The 27,131-nt window shown below is 41.9% G+C and overlaps 3 protein-coding genes across 3 annotated transcripts; all 3 read left to right on the forward strand.

Annotated features, from left to right (window-relative positions):
- On the forward strand, window positions 1-936 carry LOC128400116 (olfactory receptor 6F1-like). The gene has a single exon (XM_053362134.1). It carries the CDS (start codon window positions 1-3, stop codon window positions 934-936), a length of 936 nt encoding a protein of 311 aa, XP_053218109.1.
- A 12,438-nt stretch (window positions 937-13,374) lies between these two features.
- LOC128400117 (olfactory receptor 6F1-like) lies at window positions 13,375-14,310 on the forward strand. Its single transcript, XM_053362136.1, has one exon. The coding sequence runs from the start codon at window positions 13,375-13,377 to the stop codon at window positions 14,308-14,310; it is 936 nt and encodes a 311-aa protein (XP_053218111.1).
- Window positions 14,311-17,676: 3,366 nt separating this feature from the next.
- LOC128398644 (vomeronasal type-2 receptor 26-like) lies at window positions 17,677-24,337 on the forward strand. Its single transcript, XM_053359893.1, has 7 exons — window positions 17,677-17,894; window positions 18,289-18,580; window positions 19,652-20,515; window positions 21,330-21,557; window positions 22,799-22,925; window positions 23,710-23,864; window positions 24,311-24,337. Exons 1-7 carry the CDS (start codon window positions 17,677-17,679, stop codon window positions 24,335-24,337), a joined length of 1,911 nt encoding a protein of 636 aa, XP_053215868.1.
- The last annotated feature ends 2,794 nt before the right edge of the window (window positions 24,338-27,131 follow it).

Genomic DNA, 27,131 nt, shown 5'->3' on the forward strand with positions numbered 1-27,131 from the left:
ATGGGAAAGAAAAATGAAGGATCGCAAAATGGAACAAAAGTGATGGAATTCATCCTTCTTGGCTTCCCAGGATCTCAGTATCTGCAGGTGTCCATCTTCATGCTCTTTCTTATCATGTATGTGATGTCACTGCTGGGAAATGTGGCCATCATCATTCTGGTAATAGCAAATCGTCATCTCCATACTCCCATGTATTTCTTCCTATGTAATCTCTCCTTCCTAGAAATATGGTACACTACAGCTTTTATCCCTAAGACTCTTGCCATCTTTCTGGGGAGGAGTAGAAGCATCTCTTTCACTGGCTGCATCCTTCAGATGTACTTTGTGTTTGCCTTTGGATGCACAGAATACTTCCTGCTGTCTGTCATGGCTTATGACCGATATTTGGCCATATGTGATCCCCTGCACTATAGCACCATCATGGACAACCAGCTCTCCAGGAAGCTGGCAGCTGGCTCCTGGCTATGTGGTTTCCTCATTATTTTTATACTGGCCTTTCTAATCACAAGATTGTCTTTCTGTGGGCCCAGTGTGATCAATCACTTCTACTGCAACATTGATTCCTGGATAGTTCTTTCCTGTACCAATACCTATGACATTGAGATGGCAGTTTTTGTAATATCCATCATTGTCATATTGGGCTCCTGTCTGATCACCTTTCTTTCCTACATATGCATTATCACCGCTATCTTACGCATCCCTTCTGTGCAAGGTCAACAAAAAGCCTTCTCTACATGCTCGTCCCATCTTGCTGTAGTGCTCATTTGGTATGGCTCCACCATCTTTCTCTATGTCAAACCATCTAAACGGACATCCCTAGAAATGACCAAAATTGTCAATATCTTGAACACAATTGTTACTCCATTGCTGAATCCATTCATCTACACACTACGAAATAAAGAAGTGAAGGATGCAATCAGAAGTTTATTGCATTAGGCTTACAGTCCCAACTGCCTTAATGGAGGCATCCCCCACAACAGCTGGTAATCGTCGGTGAATGAAAAACAAGGATGACAGAGGGTAAATCATCCTTGCAAACTCCCCCAGGGACAGGTGAAATGGGCTTCACTCACAGTTCATCTTGGTACCTGGGTTTTGCTTGGAATATGGGAGGCAGGGAGGTGCTGAGTGCAAAAGCACTTCACCTGGCGAAAACCCTCCTATGCTGCCATTAAGAAGCATTTATTACAATCACTCATATCTGGAAAAAGAAAGATGTATTTTGAGTTCACATAGTTGCCATCTATAGCAACATCACAATGTAACTGCTACCCTTAGACAGAGCTGTTCAAATAAGATGATAGAGGAAGCGTTGATATGATAAAAAGTGTGCAGGGTGAGTATCACTGTTTAAGGTCTACATGGATCTAAAGAAGCATCATAGTGTGGGACGATGCAGGGATAAAAAATGATATGGTAAACTTTTTGGCATCATGTGTGCTAAATCTGGGAGTGATGTCATAACTCAGTAGCATTTACGTCTGATGCAGACTGACTTAAATATACACAGGCCATAATATCAACCTGCTTGTTACCTTCCGAGTCACTTATGCAAATATAAAGAGTAATTCCAAAGCTTTCCCCCTTCTTCCTTATTGTGCTTTGCTAGTCAGTGGCCACCATTTTGGGGCATGAACCATGCAGAGAGGAAAGGGGAGCTAGATTGAACAAATCAGAGAGCAGGAGAGATGAGACAAAATCAGTTTTTCCTTTGTCTCTCTTTCACTGGTTGGCTTCAGCCATCATAACAACAAACCATATTCTGGAGGAGGAAAGAGATCACCGATTCCCGTAAGTATCAATGAAAATCATGGACTCATTGGTCAAATGCTTACCCAATGTATGATTTCCAGGGAACGCTTGTGGGTGTTAAGTAGGACTGGCATTTATGCTAAAATTTCTTACATTTACTGTATTTCAATGGAAACTAAGTGCAAATAGCTGAGTGAATCCAGCGTTCTATGTTTATCTCTTACCCTCCTTGTTTGTCATCTTCTCCTCTGGACACGGGATGCAATCATAGCAGCAAAATGGCTATCCTTCCTTGACTTTCTTGGAAGATCCAGGTTTGCAACTCTCAGTACATACAGAAAGAGGCTGAGCCTAATCCATAAATGAAAGAGCAGAATGATATTGAAGACAACAGTGACTGGTGAATCCTTCAGGTTCTGGGTCCACTTGCTTGGGGGGAGATAGAAAATACCTAGTATGATATACTATATGTAGATAAAGCAGTTTTAGGGCTACACCCATTCCCAGTTCCAGCAGCCACTACCATAGGAGGATGATCACGTTTAGGAATGTTTGATAAATTCAGTCTTTGTGAATCCCAGTACAATATGTTTGATCAGCATCTAGTGGACCAATGCATATGTTTTGAGCTTCCTCAAACATTGCAACACAGTTAAAATAGATTAAAACAGGGATTTAAATATGCATTCTGAATATTTATCTTAATTCATATTAAAATGTTTTTTTATTTTAAGAAATCAGATTTATGAGGAAATGGACCTATGGCTTAAAATATGCATATGTGACTAAAACTGGCAAGATAAATTAGTTCCATGGGTAGTATACAAATGTAGTTAATAACTGAAAAATAAAAAAAACAATACAATTAAAACCAGAAAGAGTGGCTGATGGGGAGGGCTGTCAAATATCAGTCATTCTGGCAATGCTTTCACTGTTGCTTATTGGAAGGGAGAGTGGGATATGGTGGAAAAGTTGCCCCAACCAATACATATTGCCAGTGCACTTACAGTGCATTGACCTTTCTGCTGTATTACCCGTTCTCCTATGCCACCCAGTAATGAAGTTGCATTGCTGTTGGGAGGCCAGGTATGCTGTGTCACCTTTCCTTGCCAACAAATCTTGTAAGAATGATACATTCCATATCTCCTGCTCAAGCCCCTTTATCTCTTCTTTTTCTTTCTCCTCTTCTACTGGTCTTTTTATTCTTCACCCCTTTATTGCACATCAACCTGGATAGAATTCATAAATAGTAATCTTCTTTCAATCAAAAATCTTTTTTGTGGGTGTGCATGATTGTGACGTTAACATGGAGGTGAAATAGTTAAACAAGTTACCCAATCAGAACCCAGGGGGTGGAGTCAGAGGGACTATAAAACCAGCTCTGGGAGGGACAAAGGAAGGAGTTCGTTGGGAGTTGGGTGGTTGGTTGGAGTGGGAGTGAATTGGGATAGAGTCTTTGGGTTGGTTGAGTTAGTGTAGCGAAATAAGCTGAGTCAGGAAGAGTTAGGGGCTAGGAAGTCAAGTAAAAATCTGAGAGGTGGTTTAGTGAGTGAGAGCAGGTAGCGGAAGTTATAGGTCTGGATAGGCACCCCATGAGTGTGATTGACCGATACCATTTATGAAACCACATGCTTGTTAAACTGCAATAAATAAACAGAAGTTTATGTTCCAATTTAACCCTGACTGGACTCAGTATTGTACCAGGTAGGGCCTGGGTGGTGACAGCAAGAAATAAAGTGGTGGCACAGGGGTCAATAGACGGTTAAATGTCCGGCGACCCTGTGTGATCACCAAAGAAAAGTGGTGGCAGCTGCGGGATTTGATAAGTCTAAGAGCCTGTGAGGGGAAGCAATACACCTGGAGAGGGGAAAGGAAAAATGTGAAGTGATTACCTGGCCCGAGGGTGTGATTGAGGTAAAGCCCAGATTGCCGCGAGGCTGAGAGCACAATAAAGAGCAAGAGATCTCAAAAGACTGTTCTGGCAGAGGCTTAGGCTCAGGGTCAGTGGAAGTAAGCTTGAAAGGTTAGAGGCAAAAACCTAAAGCTATACTTTGGGACCAGGGTCTTGAAAAGCCAAGCCGGGAGGAACAGTATTGAGAGTAAAATTCTCTTATTTAATTAATTAGTGAAAATACTGACTCACACATAATGCCCCCCAAGAAGACCAAGCACCTCATGAGAGAAAACCCATACGAAAGCTCTGGAGAAGAGAATGGGAATCCCCAGGGGGAGGAAACGAGAATGGAAGAGATGATTAAAACCCCACCTGAAGGAGAAGTTCCACAATTCTCAGAGGATTTTGAAAAGTGGAAATTAGTACAAGAATATAACTTGAAATTAGAGCTTGAGAAAAATAGAACTGAACAAGAATTGGAAAAAGAAAAATTTAGAGCTGTATAACAATTAGAAAAAGAAAAATTGAGGCTTGAGCAAGAATTGGAAAAAGAAAAATTGAGGGCTGAGCAGGAAAGGGAACAGCAGCAGTTTCAGTTAGAGATGAGACGGTTGGAATTAACGGTTTTGGAAAATTGAAATAATAGTAATAACACCGATGGGCAGAATCAAATGAAGATAGATTTAAAATGCTTTCCTGAGTTTAGAGATAAGGATACCCCAGAAGCATTTTTAGTATCCTTCGAGAGGGCCTGTCATGATTTTCAAGTGAGAGAGGAAGATAAAATGATGATCTTGAGAGCTAGAATAAGTGGTCCTCTAGCCGAAATATATGCACAAATGACTGAGGAACAATCCCGAAATTTTGAGGTGTACAAGCAGTTAATATACACCCACTTTGGGATTACCTCAGAGCAGTTGAGGAAAAAATTTAGAAGTGTGACAAAGGTGAGGGAGGAAACCTATGCACAGCTTGGTGCAAAGATAAAAACTTACCTGGTTAGAGCAAGAGAATGCAGACACGGTACCTAAGATTAGGGAAGTGATAGCGTTGGAGCAATTTTACGATACAATAAATGGCCAATTGAAGTACCTGATAAAAGAAAGGAACCCCAAGACAATAGAGGAAACAGCTGGTTTAGCTGATAAAATAAATGAAATCAGGGACCACGGATTTGATGGGCCAAAATTTGGTGGGCGATATTGGGAAACAAACAAGAATAAATTTCAGCAAACCAAAGGAAAGATTACCTCAGAAACCGATAAGAGAAGTAGCCCCTCATCAAAAAGCCAACATGAGAAGGCATACACCCATACGGAGTTTACTGAAGGAAAGTCAATAAAACAAGTTATGCAGGACCCAAAGACATTTCATGCTGGAGATGTGGAAAATTAGTTCATAAAAGTTTTGATTGTAAAACAGGAAAAGAAATTGTTAAGTTGTGGGCGAACATAGCACATGACACAGCGATTTCTCCAGAGCAGCTCTTTATTTGTAAGCTGGACAGAACTGAACAGCACACAGCTTAGCCGGCCTGCTTTTATAGGCAGCCGGCTGTCAACATTGTAGCAACAACAACCCATGGTTTCCCGCCTAAAATAACTGACGTGGACCTGAGTGAAAACTATCTACAGTATCCCCCTGCTGGCCCAGGGTGAGAACTTCAATACATAACAGAAATGTCTAGTTGTAGCACCATACAAAAACAGATGTATTGTATCCAGCCTGTGGAGCAGGGCCAGACTAGTCAGGTTGTCAAGGGAACCGATGTAGCAGTCCAGCTGTTCCAAATGGCGTAATTTTCAGCATAAAATAAAGACGCAGAGAGCTAGTATTTTTTCATGTACTGAGGAGCAGCTCTTTCAGACATCTTCTCCTCTCCTCCGGTCACTTTTATTACCCTTTGTTCTCTCCAGCCGCATGGCTGCATCCCAGTGTCTCATGTTACCTCATCCGGCCAAGGCTTAAACCCACCCACACCATATAGGGTCATCACTGCCCAGAGGAAACACAATTCCATTTAAGGTCAATACAATCCCAATACATTGTAAGGCACAGACATGCTGGTCACTGGGTCAGCAAGACACCAGGTGGCACTACAAACCTTTGCCATGACTTCCTGGCTCCCACATGCCCTCTTTCTTTATATTTTAATCACAATCATATATATCAGTACCAATACGGTTATGTCGAGCGAGATAAGCGACTCTTTTGACACCGGAAGCGGGCCGTGGACTGGAGAACCATGCAGTACATACAGAAATTAAAGAAGGAATACATTGTATATAGCAACACAAAATAATGCAAATAACTACTATAATAATCACTATAATCAATAAATGTCGAAGCCAACTTCCATCCGGAAGCTAAGAATATAAGAATTCTGATTCCATGCTGCATGGTAGGCTTCCTTTCTAGTTTATAGCCATGCACTGGTATCGTTTCTATAGCACTGAGATTGGTCACTGTATGTTCCTGTAAGAGAACAAGAGCTATTAAACATGAATTTCAATGTATATTGACAGTTTGGATATATGCCCCATGATTCTTTCCCCTCTTTAATTTGAAAACAAATGGGGGCAGGCATACATACCCAACATTTAGAAGCATGCAATAGACTAGTAAACTTAATCATAACTTGTACAAAATTATTATTCCTAGCTTGGGCCAAAGGAATAGAAAACTGCTTAGCCAATGCTTTCGCAGGGAGATGAAAGGTGTTATAACCTAGTATAGGATCAGAAAAGAGAGAAAAGGCAGAAATGTTCTTCAGAGCTGAATCTGCTCTTGAATTTTCCCTCTGCTAAATACCCTGGGTGTGATGTGTGGGAGCGAAGATGTGCAACATAATAAGGGACTCTCTGTGCTGAAGTAAGGCTTGCAGGACAAGAAACAAGGAAAACAAGTCAGAATCCAAGGAAGGAGTTATATAAGATATTGGTAAAATAGCAAAAAGCGATACACATACTGAGTATCCACAATAAGATTCAAAGATTGAGTAGGAAAGGATTGAAAGGCAAGAATCATAGCCGCTAGCTCTGCTCACTGGGCAGAAGACTGTGGAGGGGTAAATAACCTTTTCCATTTTCCTCCCTCTTCCCATGTCACCACCCCCCTATTTTTCGTTCCATCCGTGAAAAGGGTTAGTGCAGAGGGGAGAGGTGTGAGAGACAAGGGGTTAGTCAAAACATAAGTGACCTGTGTCAGGAATTGTCAAACGATCATCCTTAGGAGGATTAAAAATGATGACCTATAAAATCAGCCAAAACAATTTGCATGGCAGCATTTGTGATCAATAAATGCTGCTGTTCAGTCTGTGAAAAAGGCATATAAATTGATGCAACATCAAAACTGCTCAAAGTTATAGCACGTGAACGTCCTTTGATAACAATGTCTGATGTGGATTCATTTGCGGAATAATGTTCTTCGAAGGGGTATGAGGTAAATGTAACCATTCTGTAATGCAGATAGTCTTCTTCTTGTCCATCTGAGCATATAAATTTTCTGTTGGCAACAATGGTGTAGCAAATACTGCCAGATGCAGCTTGTGTTCAGCACCTCTAGGTGGCGCATGCGGAAAGGTTTCGATGCTTCATTCACAAAATTTTGGCAAAGTGTAGGGGAGTTCCGCATGCTTTTGTGGCAGAACAATCCACTGATATCGCTGGGTGGATTGCAATTTGTTATATACTGGCAATGTAAAAGCAAACTGTTCCTGTCTGCTGGATCCAGTGGGATGAAAATGATTCAATATGGCCAAAAGTTAATTGTTCAGAAATAAGCTGTTCAGAAACGAGATGGTGCCATTGCTGCGGTTTTTTCTTTTGGTGGAGGCCACTGTTCTACCCACACTGAGGTATCAGTGATCTTGGTTTGCCACGCTGGAAACATTGTATTGATGGCTACAGGTTGGTTTTTATCTTGCGCTGCTGCCAGCAAATGAGCCTTGTGGGTGGCTGTACCAACAGACTGGCAAATGCGTAGCATCGTAGCTGCGTCAGTGGCAGGATTGTGTATTATCAGTTGTGACGCAACCTTACAATCCTCATTGGCATTTTCAAAGGCCAATTGTTTGATAATTATTTGTTTGGCTTCAGGATTTTCAATTTGGCTACTCACTGCTGTAATCAGCCTGATTTTTCTCATTGCTTGTTGCAGTAAAGCAGGAGCATAAGCACCACAGGCAATTTCCCATTCGTGAGCAAACAATACACCAGCTGATGGGGGTAAAACTGTACGTGCCAAAAGCTTGAAGTCATCTGGCATCAAAAGCTGGGCTTGAGTTCCTGCTGGAGCACCAGCAGGTGGCACAATAACAGGGAATGCCATAGTATCCTGAGTTAAGTTACAGGCAAGTACTGCACGTTGCAAAGGGGTAGCTGCTTTCGCTGCTGGAAGAGCAGGATCATTTCCAGCCAGACCACGGTATTTTTGCAGGATTGGGTCTTCTGGTGAGGAACTGCAGTCTGGAGGTTTGGGATCTGGGGCTGCAGGCAAAGCAAGGGCTGGAACACATGGCAGGACAGCAGGCTGAATTAAGGAAGCTGGAGCTTGTGTTGGCAATGCAGCCATGGAGATATTTTTTGGTGATAAAGAACCCATAGCATATCGAACCTTGCACCATGCATTTAAATTCCGAACACCAATGCTGGGATGCCCATGAAAATGTGTTCCAATATTATCCCATTGTTTTAATTCCCAAGTCCCATCTGCAGGAAACCAGGGGCAATGTTCATCAATTGCCAGAATGAGCTGTATCAAATCTCCCTCAGGAACTTCCAATTTGTTGCAGGAGAGGAGAAATTTTAAGTCTTTTAAAAATTTATGTTGGGGAGTAGTCAAAGAGCTGCCCATTTTTCTAAAATCAATATTTAAAGAATCGACTCACCTTGGATCCATAGATGAATAGCGCTTGCAGCCCTGGCCGGGCGAGGTAAGTCGATGATATCCACTGCTTGGATCAAAAATCTCTCTCAGTCTGGCCTCAGACTGTTTGCTTTAATCTTGCTTCTTAGCTCTCTTTTAAAAACCTCAGTCGTATCTTTTATTCAGCCTCACACGGGGCACCACTTGTAGCAGTCCAGCTGTTCCAAATGGCGTAATTTTCAGCATAAAATAAAGACGCAGAGAGCTAGTATTTTTTCATGTACTGAGGAGCAGCTCTTTCAGACATCTTCTCCTCTCCTCCGGTCACTTTTATTACCCTTTGTTCTCTCCAGCCGCATGGCTGCATCCCAGTGTCTCATGTTACCTCATCCGGCCAAGGCTTAAACCCACCCACACCATATAGGGTCATCACTGCCCAGAGGAAACACAACTCCATTTAAGGTCAATACAATCCCAATACATTGTAAGGCACAGACATGCTGGTCACTGGGTCAGCAAGACACCAGGTGGCACTACAAACCTTTGCCATGACTTCCTGGCTCCCACAAACCGACATGCCAGCTAGGCCTGAGCCTGCTAAGGTAGTAAATACCAAAATCCTGCACTGTTATGCGATTCAACAAGATAATCTCTTGTTAAAGAATGCTAGAGAGTATATCTGGGTATATGGAAAAAGATATCTTGGGTTAAAGGACACGGGATCACAAGTCACTATAGTCCACCCAGAGATAATCAGGGCTGATGCCATAATTCCAGGAATTTTTTTTTAAAAAAAGGCATTTCGAAACAAGCAGAGATCCTAAAGGTGGCATAAATAGATGTCAGGTTCAAAAACTGGGCAGGGAAGTGGCAGGTAGCCCTTTTGGAATAAATTCCCACACCTGTGCTCATTGGCTGGGACATTTTAGAACATGTGCAGAGTACTTTCATAGTTACCAGAGAAAAGGGGAGCCTACAGTCACCTAATCCTGAGGGGGTGGATATAGTAGCAGAGGCAGACAATACTGGACGACAGCAAGGGGATCATCGGTGTGAGGAAAGAAAAGACACCTTTTTGTTTCCTTTGACTAAAAGTCAAACCCCAGGTTTTGCCAAAAAGCAAAAAGAAGATACTGAGTTACAAATGTACTTTGAGGCAGCCGAGTAGGAGGGGCTGTTAACTCCTGAGTGCCCAGAATGTTTTTGTTTGAGCAAGGACCTTTTATATCAAGAAGTCCTTGCCCCACCATCCAGGTGGAGTTAAGAAGGGAGAAGACAGTTAGTAATCCCACATGAATACCTGGGCAAAATCCTGCAGCATGCTCACAATAGTGTATTTGGAGCGCATATGGGTATTACACGTACAAAACGGAGAGTGGCTCAAAAATTTTATTGGCCAGGCATGGGGAAACAAATAAAACAATATTGTCATGCCTGTGACATATGTCAGAGAAGAGGCACCGGTCAAGACAAAACAAAAGCCAAATTGTGCCCCTTGCCTATCATATCAACCCCTTTTCAATGGTTAGGGGTGGACCTGATAGGGCCATTGCTTAGAGCCAGCAGGCGGGGAAACAGATACATCCTCACCATAATGGATTACGCAACCAAATATCCAGAAGCCATTCTGTTGCAAAATATTGAAATGGAAATGGTGACAACCTCTTTAATTAACTATATGAGTAGGTTGGGCTTTGCCAGTGAAATAGTCACTGACATGGGTTCTTCTTTCACATCAAGACTAATGAATAGACTATGGGAAGTGTGTGGTATTAAGCAGTTAACATCAAACCTTAACACCCTGAAACTAATGGATTAGTTGAAAGATTTAATCGCCATGTAGGAATCTTTGGCAGATCCATCTCTGGGTGGGTTGGTTTTTTCACCTACTACTTATTGAATAGCTGGGTCTTGGGCATTAGATGGTCTGCTGTACTGTTAATTAAGTTAATATGCTATTTTATTCATTCATTTTTGGCAGGAAGGGGAGTCGTTGTGTTTCAACCTGGTCACCCCCTTAAGGCAGGTGCCACACAAAGAATATAGTTGCTCAAGGGGGCCTTGGAGTCAAAAAGGTTGAAAACTTCTCCCCTAGTGGTTACAATTTGTTCAAGTTTGCTCTTGCTCCTGTGTTTTCCCTCTGCAAGGATTTTTAATAGTGCACCAGGGAATTATATGCAATTCAAACAAATTGGGTGTTCAAGATGCATTAAAAAGTCCACTTCAATGGGATTGAAATATACCTTAAGTGACAGATTGCTCAGAATTGCTCCTAGATACTTGGTCTGTCCTTCAAATCCCTTGGTGTATTCCTAGACTCTCTGTGTTGAAGGATCTATGGGAACACAGCAAAGCTTAAGTTATCTAAGGGATTTCTTTTTCCTCCATAGGTATTTAAGACTTGATAGGGGTATATTTTCAAAGCTGCGGTGAAATCTGAAAGGCACCGTGGCTTTTAATAAGATAAATATTGCTTATTCAACTACATTAATTTCAGTTACAAACAGCTGTGCAGGACAACATCCTTACCTGAATTTTTAACTGGGTGAGTAGAAAGAATAAGACAGAATAATTTCAGTAGTTGAAAATAGTAACAGTGGAAGAATAGTATATATTATAAGTAAATTGATACAAAGAGAGCAGTAAATAGTTGGTAAGTGGCTCTACTTTCCAGTGTGTTTCAGAATATAAACTTTAAGAGAATTCAACTTTATGTATTCTCCTGAAGCAGTTACAGCTTCCTGATAAGGCAATGGGCCATTAAAGGGAAACAAGGATGTGGATCTGTACGAGACAGCAAATGGGGCTCCTTGTCCATTTAGAAAGACAAAGTATTTGATTAGAAGTAATGTGAGCTAGAAGTGATGTGAATGTTAATGGCATGAACCCCTCCATTGTAGTCTCAAGTAGTGTGTGTGCGTGACTACTGCATTAAAAATAAATTAGTGAAATTGAACATATCATTTTGTAAAGAGTACGTTATGAAAGTCAGTTTGTATATACTGTATAAGTGTTCAACTTCATCATATTATGGCAGGAACACATTTTCCCCTCCCTCCAATACTACTTTATAGCAATTTAAACAACGGGAATTTTTTTATTCTATAATATCATTCACATGCTTTCTTTATTTTTCAAGACCTTTTAAGATTTTGTTTTTAAGTTCCTGTGGCATGGTTGGTGGTTCTATTTTACACATTTTGGTTCTGTGCTGCGTGTAGTGTTTTGTAGTGTGTTTGCTTGTGTGTTTGGAGGGGCAGTGATCTCACTTTCATGATACTTTGTGTTTTAAAGCTTATAGGTTTTATTTATTGTTCTATACTAAGTTTTATTGTTTTACTTTGTGGACAACATCATATATGTGATGATGTACCTCATAAAGAGAATGAAAAGTGATATTCTTTCCTTTTTAGACACTTTCCTTTTTAGAGGCATATGCATAATGTTGAAATCATTGTTGACAGAGGCTTTTAAAAAATCGAATTCTAATTTAACTTTATTTAATCTATCAATTGGAAGGAAAAGGCATGTAGCTTGAGGTACTCTATGCAGCTTGTGGCTTCAGTGGTTTGCATGACTATTGGCAGGTGCAGCTGGTTTGCTGGCTACTACCATTCCTACACTGGAATAATCTAGGATCAATAATCCCTGCCGTAGTAACCTCCCAAGTAGAGTATTGTGACTCACTCCATATGGGACTGCCCTTGAAGATAGTCCAGAAGATGCAACTGGTAGAGCAAGCAGCCACTAGTGTCCTAAGCAACATGAGACCCAAACACCTCAAAAGTACCTTCCCCCTGTATCAGCCTTCCAGTGACTAAGGTCCAATGGGAAAGCTATTCTTGTTGTCCCACCAATGGTTTAGGCTCACAATATAGTAACATGGAACAAAACGTTATCTATAGTCATAGCCCACTTAGGGAACACACACTATTGGTCTGTTTGATGATATCAGTAGTAAAAGGTGATAAAGTGAGGTCTAAAAAGAAGTCAAAAGCAAGTAATAAATAAATCAGTGCGGGTACTGGGTGAGCCTCCATTTGGAAAGTATTTCGTTAGCAGATAGCAACAATGAAGAAGGATCTTTTTACCTTACAAGATAGTGAGAGTCAGTGATATTTTTCTAGAAAAAGAGGTGCTGGAATTCACTATGAATGCTTCCCTCATTCTCTTAGAATGGCTATGGTGATCGTAATACTATTATGTATATAGTACATTAACTGATTTACTCCATGAAATAATAATATATTCATATATACATCTGGAACTTAGCTCCCAGATGCTTTTCTGGTCTGGTACAATCAGCATTTCTTCCCACAGAGGGGCTTAATCATGGAGCTGTACCATGAAGACTATGCAGTATACAATCATTAGTTTAGAGAAATGGGCAAATCTGTCTTTATATACATATCTCCCAAGGGAAGAACAAAAAGAGGCCCTACAGCATTCTATTTGCAAATAGAGTTGATGTTGCTTCTATCAAATACACGAGTGATTGTAAAGAAAAAGACCACTTTTGGAATTTATTTGTTTGCTTCTTTATATTCCTTATTGTGAAGCAGTTGCCTTTGGTGATATATTTCTGTGTGACTTTGCATTTTGCTATTATATCACTACCCTTTCATTTCGTTTGTTGAGGAACTCGGTTTGGGCAACTTCCAGCTTTAAAAAAGCCCCAGTATTTGGGGGGGGGGGTCCTGACAGATAACAGGTTGATGGGAAAGGGGCAGGGGCAGGTTCATGTTGGAGATACACACACACACACACACACACACCATCACATAATATAATATTGTATCATTTCCTGGTGGATAAAGAATCTGTTAATTTGGCTATTTGTTCGAGCAGCTAAAAGAAGATTGATGGGAAATACAAATGAAGGATCGCAAAATGGAACAAAAGTGATGGAATTCATCCTTCTTGGCTTCCCGGGATCTCAGTATTTACAGATGTCCATCTTCATGCTCTTTCTTATCATGTATGTAATGTCACTGCTGGGAAATGTGGCCATCATCATTCTGGTAATAGCAAATCGTCGTCTCCATACTCCCATGTATTTTTTCCTATGTAATCTCTCCTTCCTAGAAATATGGTACACTACAGCTTCTATCCCTAAGACTCTTGGAATCTTTCTGGGGAGGAGCAGAAGCATCTCTTTCACTGGCTGCATCCTTCAGATGTACTTTGTGTTTGCCTTTGGATGCACAGAATACTTCCTGCTGTCTGTCATGGCTTATGACCGATATTTGGCCATATGTGATCCCCTGCACTATAGCACCATCATGGACAACCAGCTCTCCAGGAAGCTGGCAGCTGGCTCCTGGCTATGTGGTTTCCTCATTATTTTTATACCGGCCTTTCTAATCACAAGATTGTCTTTCTGTGGGCCCAGTGTGATCAATCACTTCTACTGCAACATTGATTCCTGGATAGTTCTTTCCTGTACCAATACCTACGATATTGAGATGGCAGCTTTTGTAATATCCATCATTGTCATATTGGGCTCCTGTCTGATCACCTTTCTTTCCTACATATGCATTATCACCACTATCCTACGCATCCCTTCTGTGCAAGGTCAACAAAAAGCCTTCTCCACATGCTCGTCCCATCTTGCTGTAGTGCTCATTTGGTATGGCTCCACCATCTTTCTTTTTGTCAAACCTTCTAAACGGACATCCCTAGAAATGACCAAAATTGTCAACATCTTGAACACAATTGTTACTCCATTGCTGAATCCATTCATCTACACACTACGAAATAAAGAAGTGAAGGATGCAATCAGAAGTTCATTGCATTAGGCTTATGGTCCCAACTGCCTTAATGGAGGCATCCCCCACAACAGCTTGTGATTGTCGGTGAACGAAAAACAAGGAAGACAGAGGTTAAATCATCCTTGCAAAACTCCCCAGAGGGACAGGGGAAATGGGCTTCACTCACAGCTCATCTTGGTACCTGGCTTTTGCTTGGAATATGGGAGGCAGGGAGTCACCGAGTGCAAAAGCACTTCCCCTGGCGAAACCCCTCCTATGACTCCATTAAGAAGCAGAGGTTCTCCATTTAACTGGATCTTTAATTGGCTTTAAAGTACAGGCGCGTGATGCAAAAGGGTTGCAAAAACATACGGTCAAATATACCAGCTACATGGATCAAAGGTTTGAATCAAGATAAGATTTTCTTCGGCATATGAGTCAAATGGGGAGAAGGAAGCCACAGTTTGTTTATTCTAAGTTTCTTTTATATATTCATGATTCGGCAATCTGGAATATAAGATAAAAATATATTTACAAGCGAGGAAGGGACATTGGAGTAATGTTGATATTAACAAGCAAAAATAGAAGTTGTGTGTGATTTGAAATGAAGAAAGGAAGCGAGGGGTAGCTCAAGTATGACTATTGGAAAGACAGAGTAATCCTCCTCACCTCTGCTTAAAAGCAACAGACAAGGAAAAAGGGACTGAGATTTATGTGTGCTACTGATGGAATGTAATCTAAGATAAAGTTTAATTGGGCCATAAATCTCTTGCTGGAAGGAAAAGAATTTGGAGGCTGTGAAAAGAATGCTGCAGAGATTCTGGGAGTTGGAAAGGAGTATTAAATCTTCAGCTTGTTCAAAAATTGCTCACCTTTTCCTAGGCTGAGGGAAAAATGGTGACATGTTTTACTAGTGAGACAGAATGTGTTTTAGTAGACTCAGGGCCGTCTTTACTCAGGGTTGCAAGGGGTGTGGGGCACCTGGGCACCAAATTCTGGGGTTTACCTACTGTATATGGTCCCTCTCAATTGGTGACAGTGAAAAGCAATGGAGCGATAGTCCCCCCCCTTGTCGCTCTGTTACTCTATAGCACCAAATACTCCCAAAGAATCAGGAAACAAAAGCAATTATTTCCGCTGCGTCGTTACAGGTGAGCTATTCCCCCCCCCAACTTTGAGTTCACCTCTCCCCAAAAATGTCAACAACTTTGGCTCCCCCCTCCCCAAAAAAGCTCAATAAAAGTTAATTTGGGGGTGGCTAAACTAAATTTGGGGCTGCTGGGCAGATTTTTGCACCCCGGCAGCGCATATGCTAAAGACGGCCCTGAGCAGATGGTTCCCTGTTCTGAGACATTGAAGCAAGGGATGGAGAGATAAGACCTTTGAGAAACTTCAAGATTCAGTTCTGCCCCAAGCCATGATGGGAGAAAAGAACAGCTGGGAAGTGAAAGAGACAACATACTATATGGACAGAAGGCATCTCCATGGATATAACAGTTTTCACATGCAGAGCAGAATAAAGATAATAGTTTGAGTTCCTCACTTGAAGCTTTATAATTTTAAATATTGTAACATCACAAATGTAAATCATTAATTATGTAGCTGTTGACTAAGGGATTATTATTGTAACTGAAATGTAGCTGACATTAATTAAGATTATGAAACACAGTGATATAAGATCGGAAACACACCCAAACTATCATGTGGGGAGCCACTTTAACTGGAGATTGATTGGGACTTTGATAAGTGCATAATTGGGGAATTAATTGTTATTGTTATAATTTGGCTATTATTGAGAGTGTATTGGAAAGCTAATAAAAATATTTTTTTAAGAAAAAAGTTCATTGCATTGAGGTTTAAGAGAAACATTTATTATATGATAATAAAAGGTATAGAAATAATGCCACAAATAAACTCATGGTGAAGAACCTCTGGAGAGAGGGGCATATGAGGCCTTCAGTAGCTTGGATCTGGTTGTATGGAAAGAATATTCCCCCTCCTAGACCTAGTTTCTGCAATGGTCATAGGATTAGTTGCCATATGTCCAGGAAATCCCAGACATGTCCTTTTGGGCACCTACATTCTCATCTGGGTGATTTTTTTACAATTTTAAGCAAATGTCCGGGTTGGGGGAGGGTAAAAAAAAAGTGTGTGCACGGCTGGCTCTGGCTCTGGCTCTGTTTCGAACTCTGTTTTGGGTGCCTCAAGCTCTGTTTTGGGCTCTGGCACGTTTGGCTCTGGGTCTGTTTTGGATTCTGGCATGGGTGGGTGATCTAGAATAGGCTCAAGCACAGTGCAGGGGTTGACGATTGATTAAGCACTGGAGCAGCCCTTGAGTAGTTAAGAGACAGAAACATAAGGGAATGGGAAGCTGAGTGTGTTGAGTTGTATGTGATGGAGTGGACCACCTAACGCAGCATTAGTTACTATGGCTAGGATTTGAAACTGAGGCTCCATGACTTCATTTTGACTAGAGGTACTGGAGGGCAAAACAAGGATTTTCCCCATACAAAAACATGCTTTGTACTCTACTTTTTCTTAATTTGTGTGCTGAATTACAATGCAAGAAGCATTATCAGAACGTTGACTGTGTGAGGGACAGAAGACCATTGTGTGGAGAGGGATCATATACTATTTCTTGTGGTATCTTTGTTTGTTGGTTTCCCTTGTCTTGGGTAATTCCAAACTCTACTCTCCCTTGCTGTGCTGTACAACAGCAGATTTGTCATAATCTCTCAGGGCACAAGATGCTCCTTGCTTTCAGAAGTTGATGAAGCAGTAACTAAGCTTCCAAATTTTACTGTTGTTTGATATTAGAATAGTGGAATTCAACAAAGCTTACTCCCAAGTAAGTATTGTGCATAGATTGTAGTCATGACACATGGCTGATCAGGGATATAGATCCAGGTCTCCTCAGACAATTTCCAAGATGCTAACTACACCACACTACATTTTGGAGTCCCAGTTGGCTACAGGGTTTGTTATTATGAGCTCCTAGCTTCAAAATTCACCACTACATCATTGGTCCCTTATTATCTAACCCAAGGGAATTAAAAAGTGACAGTACTGAATATGTGACAAACATATTTTCTCCAGCATTTCCACTGGGAATACCTAGCACTTAATGAATAACTACTTTCCTGTTTGATTATTAAGAGGACTATAATTAAAGCTGCTGCTTCTCAAAAATCCTTGTGGATGTTCAGTGATAACTGTCAAAGGATACTATAAATCAAATCAGAATAGATAGAGTCTGGGATCCAGAAGTCTGAGTTTGGAGATGCCCAAATTGAAGCCTCTTAGGAAACTAAATTACCATTCAAAGTAGACAATTTTCATCTTGGAGATGCTGCTCATAGGATTGACAGAAAAATAGTGGTCTCTGTGTAGAATGAAGATTGTATTGTATTAAGGATGGTTATTTTAGTAATCTTTCTGCTGGAACTATTTCCTTTCATGGTATGTCAGGCTCACATAGCAAAATGCAGGCTCCAAGGTCCTCATCGTCCACTTCACATCTATCATCAGCCAGGAGATTTCATCATCGGTGGCATTGTTTCCCATGGTGGCTTCTTATCCACTTCAGCAACATTCATGGAGGAACCTCCACCAGTCCTGCCTGAAGAACTTGTGTAAGAACTCAGCCTCTCATGATCAATCCCAGACCAGCAGCTTCAGAACAATGGCTGATGCTGCAAATGTCAACTCAGTTATCTTTGATTTAAATATAACATACTGATCTGAAAACTCACATGAATCAACTGTGAATAAAGGGAGTAACACAAACTCCAATTTATGGGATATATACTAAGAAATATTGAATACAGTGAAAATATGCTGATCCCACAATGGAAAGTAAGCTCCATTGTGCTCTTTTAGGTTTAGTTCTTGGTCGGAATGTCTAGTAACAGTCTAGTAACTTAGCAGTAAACCCAGCTGAACTCAATATGATTAACTTCTGAATAGATATTTAAATGTCCCAAGTGTTGAAGGTGCTTCTGAAGCAATCTGCAACTCTCATTCTAGGGTGGTGCCGAAGGCTTACCAGCACATCCTGGCATTGACATTTGCAGTCAAGGAGATCAATGGATGCTCCCACATTTTACCCAATATCACCTTGGGCTTCCATATCTATGACAGCTATATTAATGCAAGGAAGACGTATCTTGCCACACTGATACTTTTATCCAAACTGGAGAAATGTGTCCCCAACTATGTATGTGATACTGAAAATAATCTAACAGGGGTTATTGGGGGACTCGACTCTGAAATCTCCTTTTATGTGGCAACCATTTTGGATATCTATAAGATTCCACAGGTAAGACACTTATGGGCAATACCTCTATTAGATTGCAAAGAGGAAAAGAAGAGGCTAGGCCCCCAGCACCAATTCAGGGTGTAGGTCCCCCATTCCAGAAAGGACCCTTTTATCCCAAGCATTCCTTGTAGGAGAGGGAGCTTTCTAGTATCCACCCTTTCGTTTCTACTATGCACTTTAATGACAATATTGCTTTGCAGTAAATTTGCATGGGAGGGGAGAATAATTCGTTCTAAATTTCAACCCCTCCCTTTTCCAGGAGACTGAGATCCCAAGGTCCACTGGTGGGATAATGGGCTTCTCCCTTACCACCTATGTTTGGGTATGCAGCATTTTCTACTTAGTGAAGAAGGCATGCGCATTCAGTGTATGTGTGTGTGTGGGGGGGAGGTTTCAGGATTCAAATACACAGGTAACTGGCACTAAAATCCTTCTCCCTCCTCACCACACCATCCCCCAAAAGTAATGGGTTTGGGGAAGATTAAACACATAGTGAAGTTGTGTTAAGTAGCAGAAACAATCAAGCTTCGCTGGAAAGGAGTAATAGTAGTGAACAGCTGGTTCACAATTGAAATGCGGTTTCATAAAAGAAGTGTGAGGAATCATGTAAAAAGGAGGTGGAAATCTCAGTTTTGCTCTGTTCTGGGGTCTGTGCATGATGAGTAAGAAAGGAAAAGCTCTAGAAAAATAAATTCCCAACTTACAATTCTGACATATCTAAATAATATCTAATGCACGGGTAGCTAATCCTCTTATTGGGGCCTGATGTGCCCCTCCCATCAATTTTATTCAACCCACAAGACCTACCAAAGTCAGCAATGACACACACAAAATAATAAATAATATAAATAATAAATAATAGACACAGTGCCTGCCCCCACTCATCAGATCAAATGTTTAACAGCAGGAATGGAAAATTATCCCAGTTTTCAGCTCATATTAATGAGTTTATTTTGTATAAATGAAAGACAGCATGCAGCCAACAGAATTCATCATATAATGTACATAAATAGTTTGAAATAACTCTGGAAATTATATTTTGTCTCGTCCCTTCCTCCATTCCCTCTTTAGCTCATTTACGGCTCTGCTCCAGTGATGAATGATAAAACCCCAGGGCTTTCCTTCTACCAGTTGACAGCCCAGGAAGACCTTCAATATAAGGGAATTATCTCTTTGCTTCTGCATTTCAAGTGGACATGGATTGGGGTCACTGCAATGGACAATGGCAACGGGGAAAGATTTGTGCATACACTACTTCAATTGTTTTCTCAAAATGGCATCTGTTTTGCCTTCATAGAAAGAATTCCCAATTTTAGTTTCATCTCTGAAATTAACGACATGCTGCAACAGGGGGCAAAAATACGTGATAAAATAATGAGCAGCAAGGCTAATGTAGTGGTGAATTATGGAGAATCTTACTCCATGGCATTTTTTAAATGGCTTCCATACCTATCAGAACACGATATGACAAATAATGTAAAAAGTAAAGTTTGGATAACAACAGCTGAGATTGAATTGACTTCATTTGTCTATCAAAGAAACTGGGATTCGGGACTATTCAATGGTGCTATAGCCTTTGAAATTCACTTCAGTGACTCACCAGGATTTCATCAATATGTTGAGCACAGAAACCCTTCCAACACAGATGGGGATGGTTTTATCAGGGACTTCTGGCAACAGGCTTTTGATTGTGTGTTCCCAGATACCACTGCAGACCAGGTGGAGGGGAACATTTGCACAGGAGAAGAGAAGCTAGAGAACCTTCCAGGATCATTTTTTGAAATGAGTATGACAGGGCACAGTTACAGTATCCACAGTGCTGTCTATGCCATTGCCCATGCGTTACATGCTATGTCCACATCCAGACCCAGACACATAGGAATGGCATATGGAGGGAGAGTGAAGAATCAAAATCAGAATCAACTGTTTTGGCAGGTAATGGGTTAAACTTCCTCAACTTGGAAGAGGACTGTTATTCCTTCACAATGTATGGGGTTCCAAAATACTGTCAACTTGCTCTTTTCTCTCAGGGTTCAGGCATATGGATTATGAGGAGGAACTGAATCTATAATTTTGTGGACAGATGATGGCTGTGTCTTTGTTTCTCTGAGGAAAGAGCAATGATGGCTGTCTTCATGTTTGAGCAGAAACCCCCCCTGTACATGATAAAGCATTTGCTTGGAGATGTTTTGTGGCCCATTGAGACACCATTTCACTAACAGTCAGGAAGCAGTGGTAACAGTCAACAGAGATGAGCAGCATTCTTGCTATTCCAGTTGTTACAGCAAACCTGCAAATAGCTGTGTAGTGGCGGCAGCAGCAGGAGCCCCCATTAGCTAAAGTGGTGCTTCAGGTTAAGAACGGACCTCCAGAATGAATTAAATACTTAACCCGAGGTACCACTGTATAGGCATCCAGAGGAGGAGAAGCAAATATGATATTCTTGACAATAATTATCTGTCACGTGCATTCCTTTGGCTGTGAAACACCCTTGACAGCCTGCAAATTTTTCCTCAGAGCAGGGGGTCACACACCACTGTTCTGCCTGAGGGATGTAACAGGGAGAGAGAGGCCTGACAGAAAGAATGAGAGAAAAACATTTATGTGGGAGAAAATTGATTGGCTCTCTACATGTTTGTCCCTGACTCCACTCACTGTAGGTTCTGGCCACAGAAGAAAAAAGGATTGCTCAGCCCTGTATTAGACTGCAACCTTTTCTAAACACCTGTCTTTTCTGTTTTCAATTTAGCTCCACCACATTCTGAGAAGTATCTCATTTAATAACAGTGCAGGAGATGTGGTATCCTTCAACAAGAATGGGGAGGTAGCATCTAGCTTGGATATTATTAACTGGATTATATTCTCCAATCAATCGTTTCATAGAGTCAGAGTCGGAAGGATGGATCCTGGAGCGCCTTCAGATCAAGCATTCACCATTGATAAAGAAGTAATAACTTGGCACAGCTGGTTTAACCAGGTAGAATCCAAGTCACAGGCATTTAGCAAAAGGTCTAATAATAAAGGAGCCCTGATGTTCTATCCTGAACTTTAAAACTGATTTCATTTGACGATGAACAGTAGAGGAGTGTCCTGAACCACCCACATAACTGGAAGTACGTCACATTGGTGCAAACAGTCCCCAGAGCAATGCTAGATAGTCCAAAAGGTCCAATACTGGTCCCAGTCCAATACAACAAGCAAAGTCCACAGTCAAGCAGTAAGGCCAGGTTCCTGCCTCGGCAAGAGATCAAGGGTAGAAAAGCCTAGAGTCATCTGAGTGCCCACAAACTTCCTCCCAGAACTAACAAGCCTCATGGTGTCCACCTGGTCAATTAGTGAGCTGGACCATGCTTCCTTGCCTGCCTCAGTCTTCTAGAGTGTGTTTCCCACTGTTCCTGATGGCTCACAGCCCACTGTGTCCATAGAGATGGAGGCACCTCTGGTTCTAGTGATGTGTCCTTTTCCCCTGGCTCCCATGGACTTTCAGCTGCCCCTTGAACATCCCCTACTTCTGTCCTGTGAGTACCTCCTAAGTCCCCAACCTCTCCTGCCCATTCATCAATTTGTACCAGTTGTGGCTAACACTCCTTGCCAGGATCCTCTTCCCCTTCTTGGGTGTCCTGATATATCATGTCAAGAAGGCAACAGTGGATGAAATGAGGCCAGAGGGAGAAACAGAGAGTTGACAGCAGGAAGTATAGAGGAGACACACTGGTATTTACTGCCATTCTCCTTATTTATTTACATAATACTTTTGTATATCGTCTGTACAACTATCTTCCCACTGTTATTGATGCATATTTTTATGAATAGCTCAGTTCAGTTCCTTTTAAAAAACAAAACTGGTTCGATGAACATGTTTACTTAATATGCATATTTCCCCTCAGAATACATATTTAATTACATATTTTGATCAAAGAAGCACATTATGTTGCATAATTAACTTCACATTCTGATGGTATAGATCAGGATGTTTTGTATTAGAATATTCAGAGACTGAATTCATCAAATGTCCCCAAATGACTTCCTCTACCTCAGATAGTAGCTGTTGAGACTAGGGTTGGCAATTGCTTCTACAGTGTCCAGTGCCCTCAAGGGAGCCAATTCATACCCTGCTGAATTGGAGTGTCACTTTAGTAACACAAAGCTGGATCCAGCACCTGAGGGATTCCAAACACCTTTTCTGTTTATCATTCTGCTCTTTAATTTATGAATTAGGCCTCTCCTCTTTCGGCCTGCACTGAAAGTTGCCAACCAGGATCTAGCAAGAAAGTGAAAGAAGGGAAGCCATTTTGCTGTTATGATTGCATCCTATGTCCAGAGGGCAAGATTTCAAACCAGGAAGGTAAGAGACATAGACAATTGCACAGTCAATTGAACTTAGTTTCCTCATACATGATGGGATCTAAATCTAGCTATGGCTAACAAGCTACTTTCAAAGGTGCTGTTATTGGTAAGAGTCTGATGCTGGGCTGACCAGAGCCAATAATCACACATGGGTGGGGGGTGGATATTGTATTCAGACTGCAGTATCATAGAATCATAGAGTTGGAATGGTCATAGAATCATAGAATCATATGGTACTGGGGAATGGATTCCAAAGCCTATATGTCTCATGGGTGCCCGGGAATGATTTTTATGCATGTTGCTTACATCAAGCCATCAGGAAGGTATATCATGTTACATGCTGATTGGTTACAAAGCATTGATGTATACATTGTCGTTGAATCAAAGTATTTGCACACTATTCAGCTTTTTCTACTTGTTCTTCAGTTCCATGGTAATACCATCTATCTTCTGCTGCTGCTTCCCTATTCTGAAATCTAAGGGCAGGTTTCCCGCTCCCTCTTTCTCACAAAACTGAAAATATGGTCAATTTTTATTTGTCACAGTAATGGGATACTTTTTGCATACCTCATCTGGCTTACCACATCCTTGCCATTGTAGCCCAATATCATACTATAGCACCACATAGCTCCAAAGCAATTAAACAAGTCCTCACAACAATTCAAAGTATTTTCCAATTTGAATGGATCCATTTCTTTTTCTGAGTGTGAGGGAAAGGCAGGGGGTGTTTCTGGGACTGATAGTATATATATGAGCTAAGGTTCATACTTTTCTTTTCCCAGATATGAATGACTGTACTAAATGCTCAGATGAAAACTATGCAAGCAAGGAACGAGATATATGCATTCCCAAAGGCATCAGCTTCTTGTCGTATGAAGAACCTTTAGGCATCAGTTTAGCTATAGTTGCTCTTTCTTTTGCTTTCATCACAACTCTGGTACTGGGAACATTTCTGAAGAACCATAAGACTCCCATTGTCAAAGCCAACAACCAGAATATCACCTATACTCTCCTTGTCACCCTCTTGCTATGCTTTCTTTGTGCTTTACTGTTCATTGGCCAACCGAAAAGGATGACATGTCTCCTGCAACAAGCTGCTTTTGGCATCATCTTTTCGGTGGCTGTTTCCTGTGTACTGGCAAAAACTGTCACTGTGATTCTGGCTTTCACGGCCACAAAACCAGGATCCAGGATGAGAATGTGGGTGGGGAGAAGGCTGGCCAGCTCCATTGTCATTTCCTGCTCCCTTATTCAAGCAGGCATCTGTACACTGTGGTTGGCAATCTCTCCCCCATTCCCAGATGTTGACAAGCACTCAATGCCTGAGGAAATTATACTAGAATGTAATGTGGGGACTGTGATTATGTTTTACTGTGTCCTTAGTTACATGGGCCTTCTAGCAATAATTAGTTTCACAGTGGCTTTCCTTGCTAGGAAATTGCCAGACATTTTCAATGAAGCAAAGTTTATCACTTTCAGCATGTTGGTATTTTGCAGTGTTTGGTTGTCCTTTGTTCCATCCTACCTGAGTGCCAAGGGGAAATATACAGTAGCTGTGGAGATCTTCTCTATCTTAGCCTCCAGTGCTGGTCTATTAGGTTGCATCTTTTCCCCCAAATGTTATATTATTTTGTTGAGGCCTGAGCTGAATAATAGGGAACAGATAATAAGCATTAACAAAATGAAGAAGTAAATATCTGTGTTTTGCTCTATGCTATGTAGGGAAAATACCTCACTTTATTACCAACTTTTATTTACACTGCTGATTCAACTTCTAACCACTACCACCATATATATGAGGGATGAAGGCCCTGCCCTTTGAATATGTTGATAGTTACACAGATGCATGTTTGAGAGAAAAATCACTGCTTTATTAGGGTTGCCATATTCCCAAAAGTGAAAATCCAGTCAAAGTTGTTGAGCCCTAGCTTTATTTCTCATTTTAAATAAATGAAGCGGTAGTTCTAGTGGAATAATCATGTGGGTTTGTTTGGTAATTGTCAGGGGACTCCCATCGGAACAGGGAAGGGAAGGAGAGGGGCAGTTGGGTTACAGGGAACCTCCCAAAATCTTGCGAAGCACTTCAAGTTTGTGATGGTCTGGGATTCCGTTTCGGATGCTGAACCTGAGGAATTCCAGCCTGCACAGGATTCCCCACTTCCAGAGCCATCTGAGCCGGGGCTGGGGCTTGAGCCTGAAGGGTCCTCACCTGTGCTGGATCCTCAGGTGCAGGCACCAGCTGAGTCTGCTCTGGCTCCTGAGGTGATGGAGGACCCATTGCCTGCAGGTGCTCCACTCTCAGCCCCGTCAGAGGAAGCTGAGGTGCCTCTGGGTCAGATAACCCTCCAGCCTCTCTGGGGTTGTAGAGGCTTAGGGCAGAGAGGCGGAGGGAACTAAGTTCCCACAGGAGGAGTGCTCACCTCCAGGCCAGTGGAGGTGAGTCACCTGAGGATCGGGGCCACCCTATGCCTCAGGGCAGATAAATGCCAGCCAGCCCCAGTCCCCTGTTGGTTCCGCATTGTTGGTTGCCAGTTCCTGCCTGAACCCTGCCCTGCTCCCGGCCTCAGCTTTTACGGACTGCCTCCATATTGCTCCTTCGACCTTGGACTGGACTTGGACCTCGCCTCTTGATCTACCCATGGGACCAGCACACTCTTCCTGTGGTGAGGAAAGCCACACCTCCAGTGGGGAAGAGACCAGAGGATGCTGCTGGGAGCCTTAGCACCACTTCTGGTCAAGCCAGCCAGGAGGGAAGCACGCCTCTTCCATCGTCCACCCTGCACAGAGGTGCAAAACGCACATAAGGAAGGAAAAGGTTGGGGGTGACTAAGCTATTATGTTGGGGGAGGACCCGGAAACGACCACTCCCGGATTCTGCTAGCGATTGAGGCAGACATGAACTTGTGGTTCTGCACTGTAAATAGTCTTGCACCAAAATAAAACCTGTAAAAGAGTCCTGACTGGTTACTCACAAGCAACCACCATTGCCATCTGACAGTAACTGAAGCATTTTAAGCTTCCTTTTTCATCAACAAGGCTCCCAGAGTAGCTAGCAAAGATCAGCAGTAATAAAGACCTTGTCCTTAGGTTTACAGTATGTACATTATATTTTAAAAACACTCTCAAAGCTTCACTTGAACCTTGTGTATTCATATATATATATATAGAGAGAGAGAAAGATAAAGGGACCCCTGACCATTAGGTCCAGTCGTGGCCAACTCTGGGGTTGCGGCATTCATCTTGCTTTATTGGCCAAGGGAGCCAGCGTACAGCTTCTGGGTCATATGGCCAGCATGACTAAGCCGCTTCTGACGAACCTGAGCAGCACACAGAAACGCCGTTTGCCTTCCCGCTGGAGCGGTACCTATTTATCTGCTTGCACTTTGACGTTCTTTTGAACTGCTAGGTTGGCATGAGCAGGGACTGAGCAATGGGAGCTCACCCCGTCGTGGTGATTCGAACCGCCAACCTTCTGATTGGCAAGTCCTGGGCTCTGTGGTTTAACCCAGGGCGCCACCCGCGTCCCATATCTATATATCTATATCTATATCTTCATGGTTATGTGTGCTCTTGATTTTATTGTCACACTTGTTATACTGTTTCAGAATTTAGCCCCTACAATATTTTGTTGCTGATCCATACTTGTCCTCTTATTATTTCTGGATTTCTTTTCTTGGTCTTGATCATCCTATCCCCAGATATCCTTTGCCATGGGAAATGGGTTCAGGAACCAACAGAGTGTTGGGTGAGATACTCTCCACTGGGAGAGTGGTTTGTTAGCAGAGAATCACAATAAAGAAAGCTCTTTCCACAGCAGCTACCTGCCTTAAAAGACAGTGAGTGTATTTTGGCCAAAAGGCCTTGCACATAGCACATTGATGGGACAGTGTAGGGACAGGTTTACACTCAATATACAGAGTAGGAAGGGCCCTTGGGGGTGGAATTAACTAGCCATAAACCAGTGGGCAGCCTGGTTGATTAGTAGATACATATCCTATGCCCAAACCTGCAAAAAATCATCAATAAAGTTGTGGCCTTATTTGATACCAGCACAGTCCTCGGACGTATTTTATGTATCCACTGTGTGTTCACCTAACCCCTCATGGCTTCATTGCACCCGGGCTCACAATTGAAATACAGATTGATTTCCCTTCTTTAAATATATCAATCGGGAGGGATCTCCTCATAGCTAGTTTCTCATTCT

This window comes from Podarcis raffonei, chromosome 13 (assembly GCF_027172205.1).
Source record: "Podarcis raffonei isolate rPodRaf1 chromosome 13, rPodRaf1.pri, whole genome shotgun sequence".
Taxonomy (NCBI): Eukaryota; Metazoa; Chordata; class Lepidosauria; order Squamata; family Lacertidae; genus Podarcis; species Podarcis raffonei.

Bases quoted from the DNA above. Each gene is read 5' to 3' on its own strand.
- LOC128400116 (XM_053362134.1), top strand. From the start codon at position 1: ATGGGAAAGAAAAATGAAGGATCGCAAAATGGAACAAAAGTGATGGAA.
- LOC128400117 (XM_053362136.1), top strand. From the start codon at position 13,375: ATGGGAAATACAAATGAAGGATCGCAAAATGGAACAAAAGTGATGGAA.
- LOC128398644 (XM_053359893.1), top strand. From the start codon at position 17,677: ATGGTTATTTTAGTAATCTTTCTGCTGGAACTATTTCCTTTCATGGTA. The intron at 21,558-22,798 runs GTAGAATCCAAG...TTTATGAATTAG, and splicing joins GGCACAGCTGGTTTAACCAG to GCCTCTCCTCTTTCGGCCTG. The intron at 23,865-24,310 runs GTACTGGGAACA...CTGTGTCCTTAG, and splicing joins TTGCTTTCATCACAACTCTG to TTACATGGGCCTTCTAGCAA.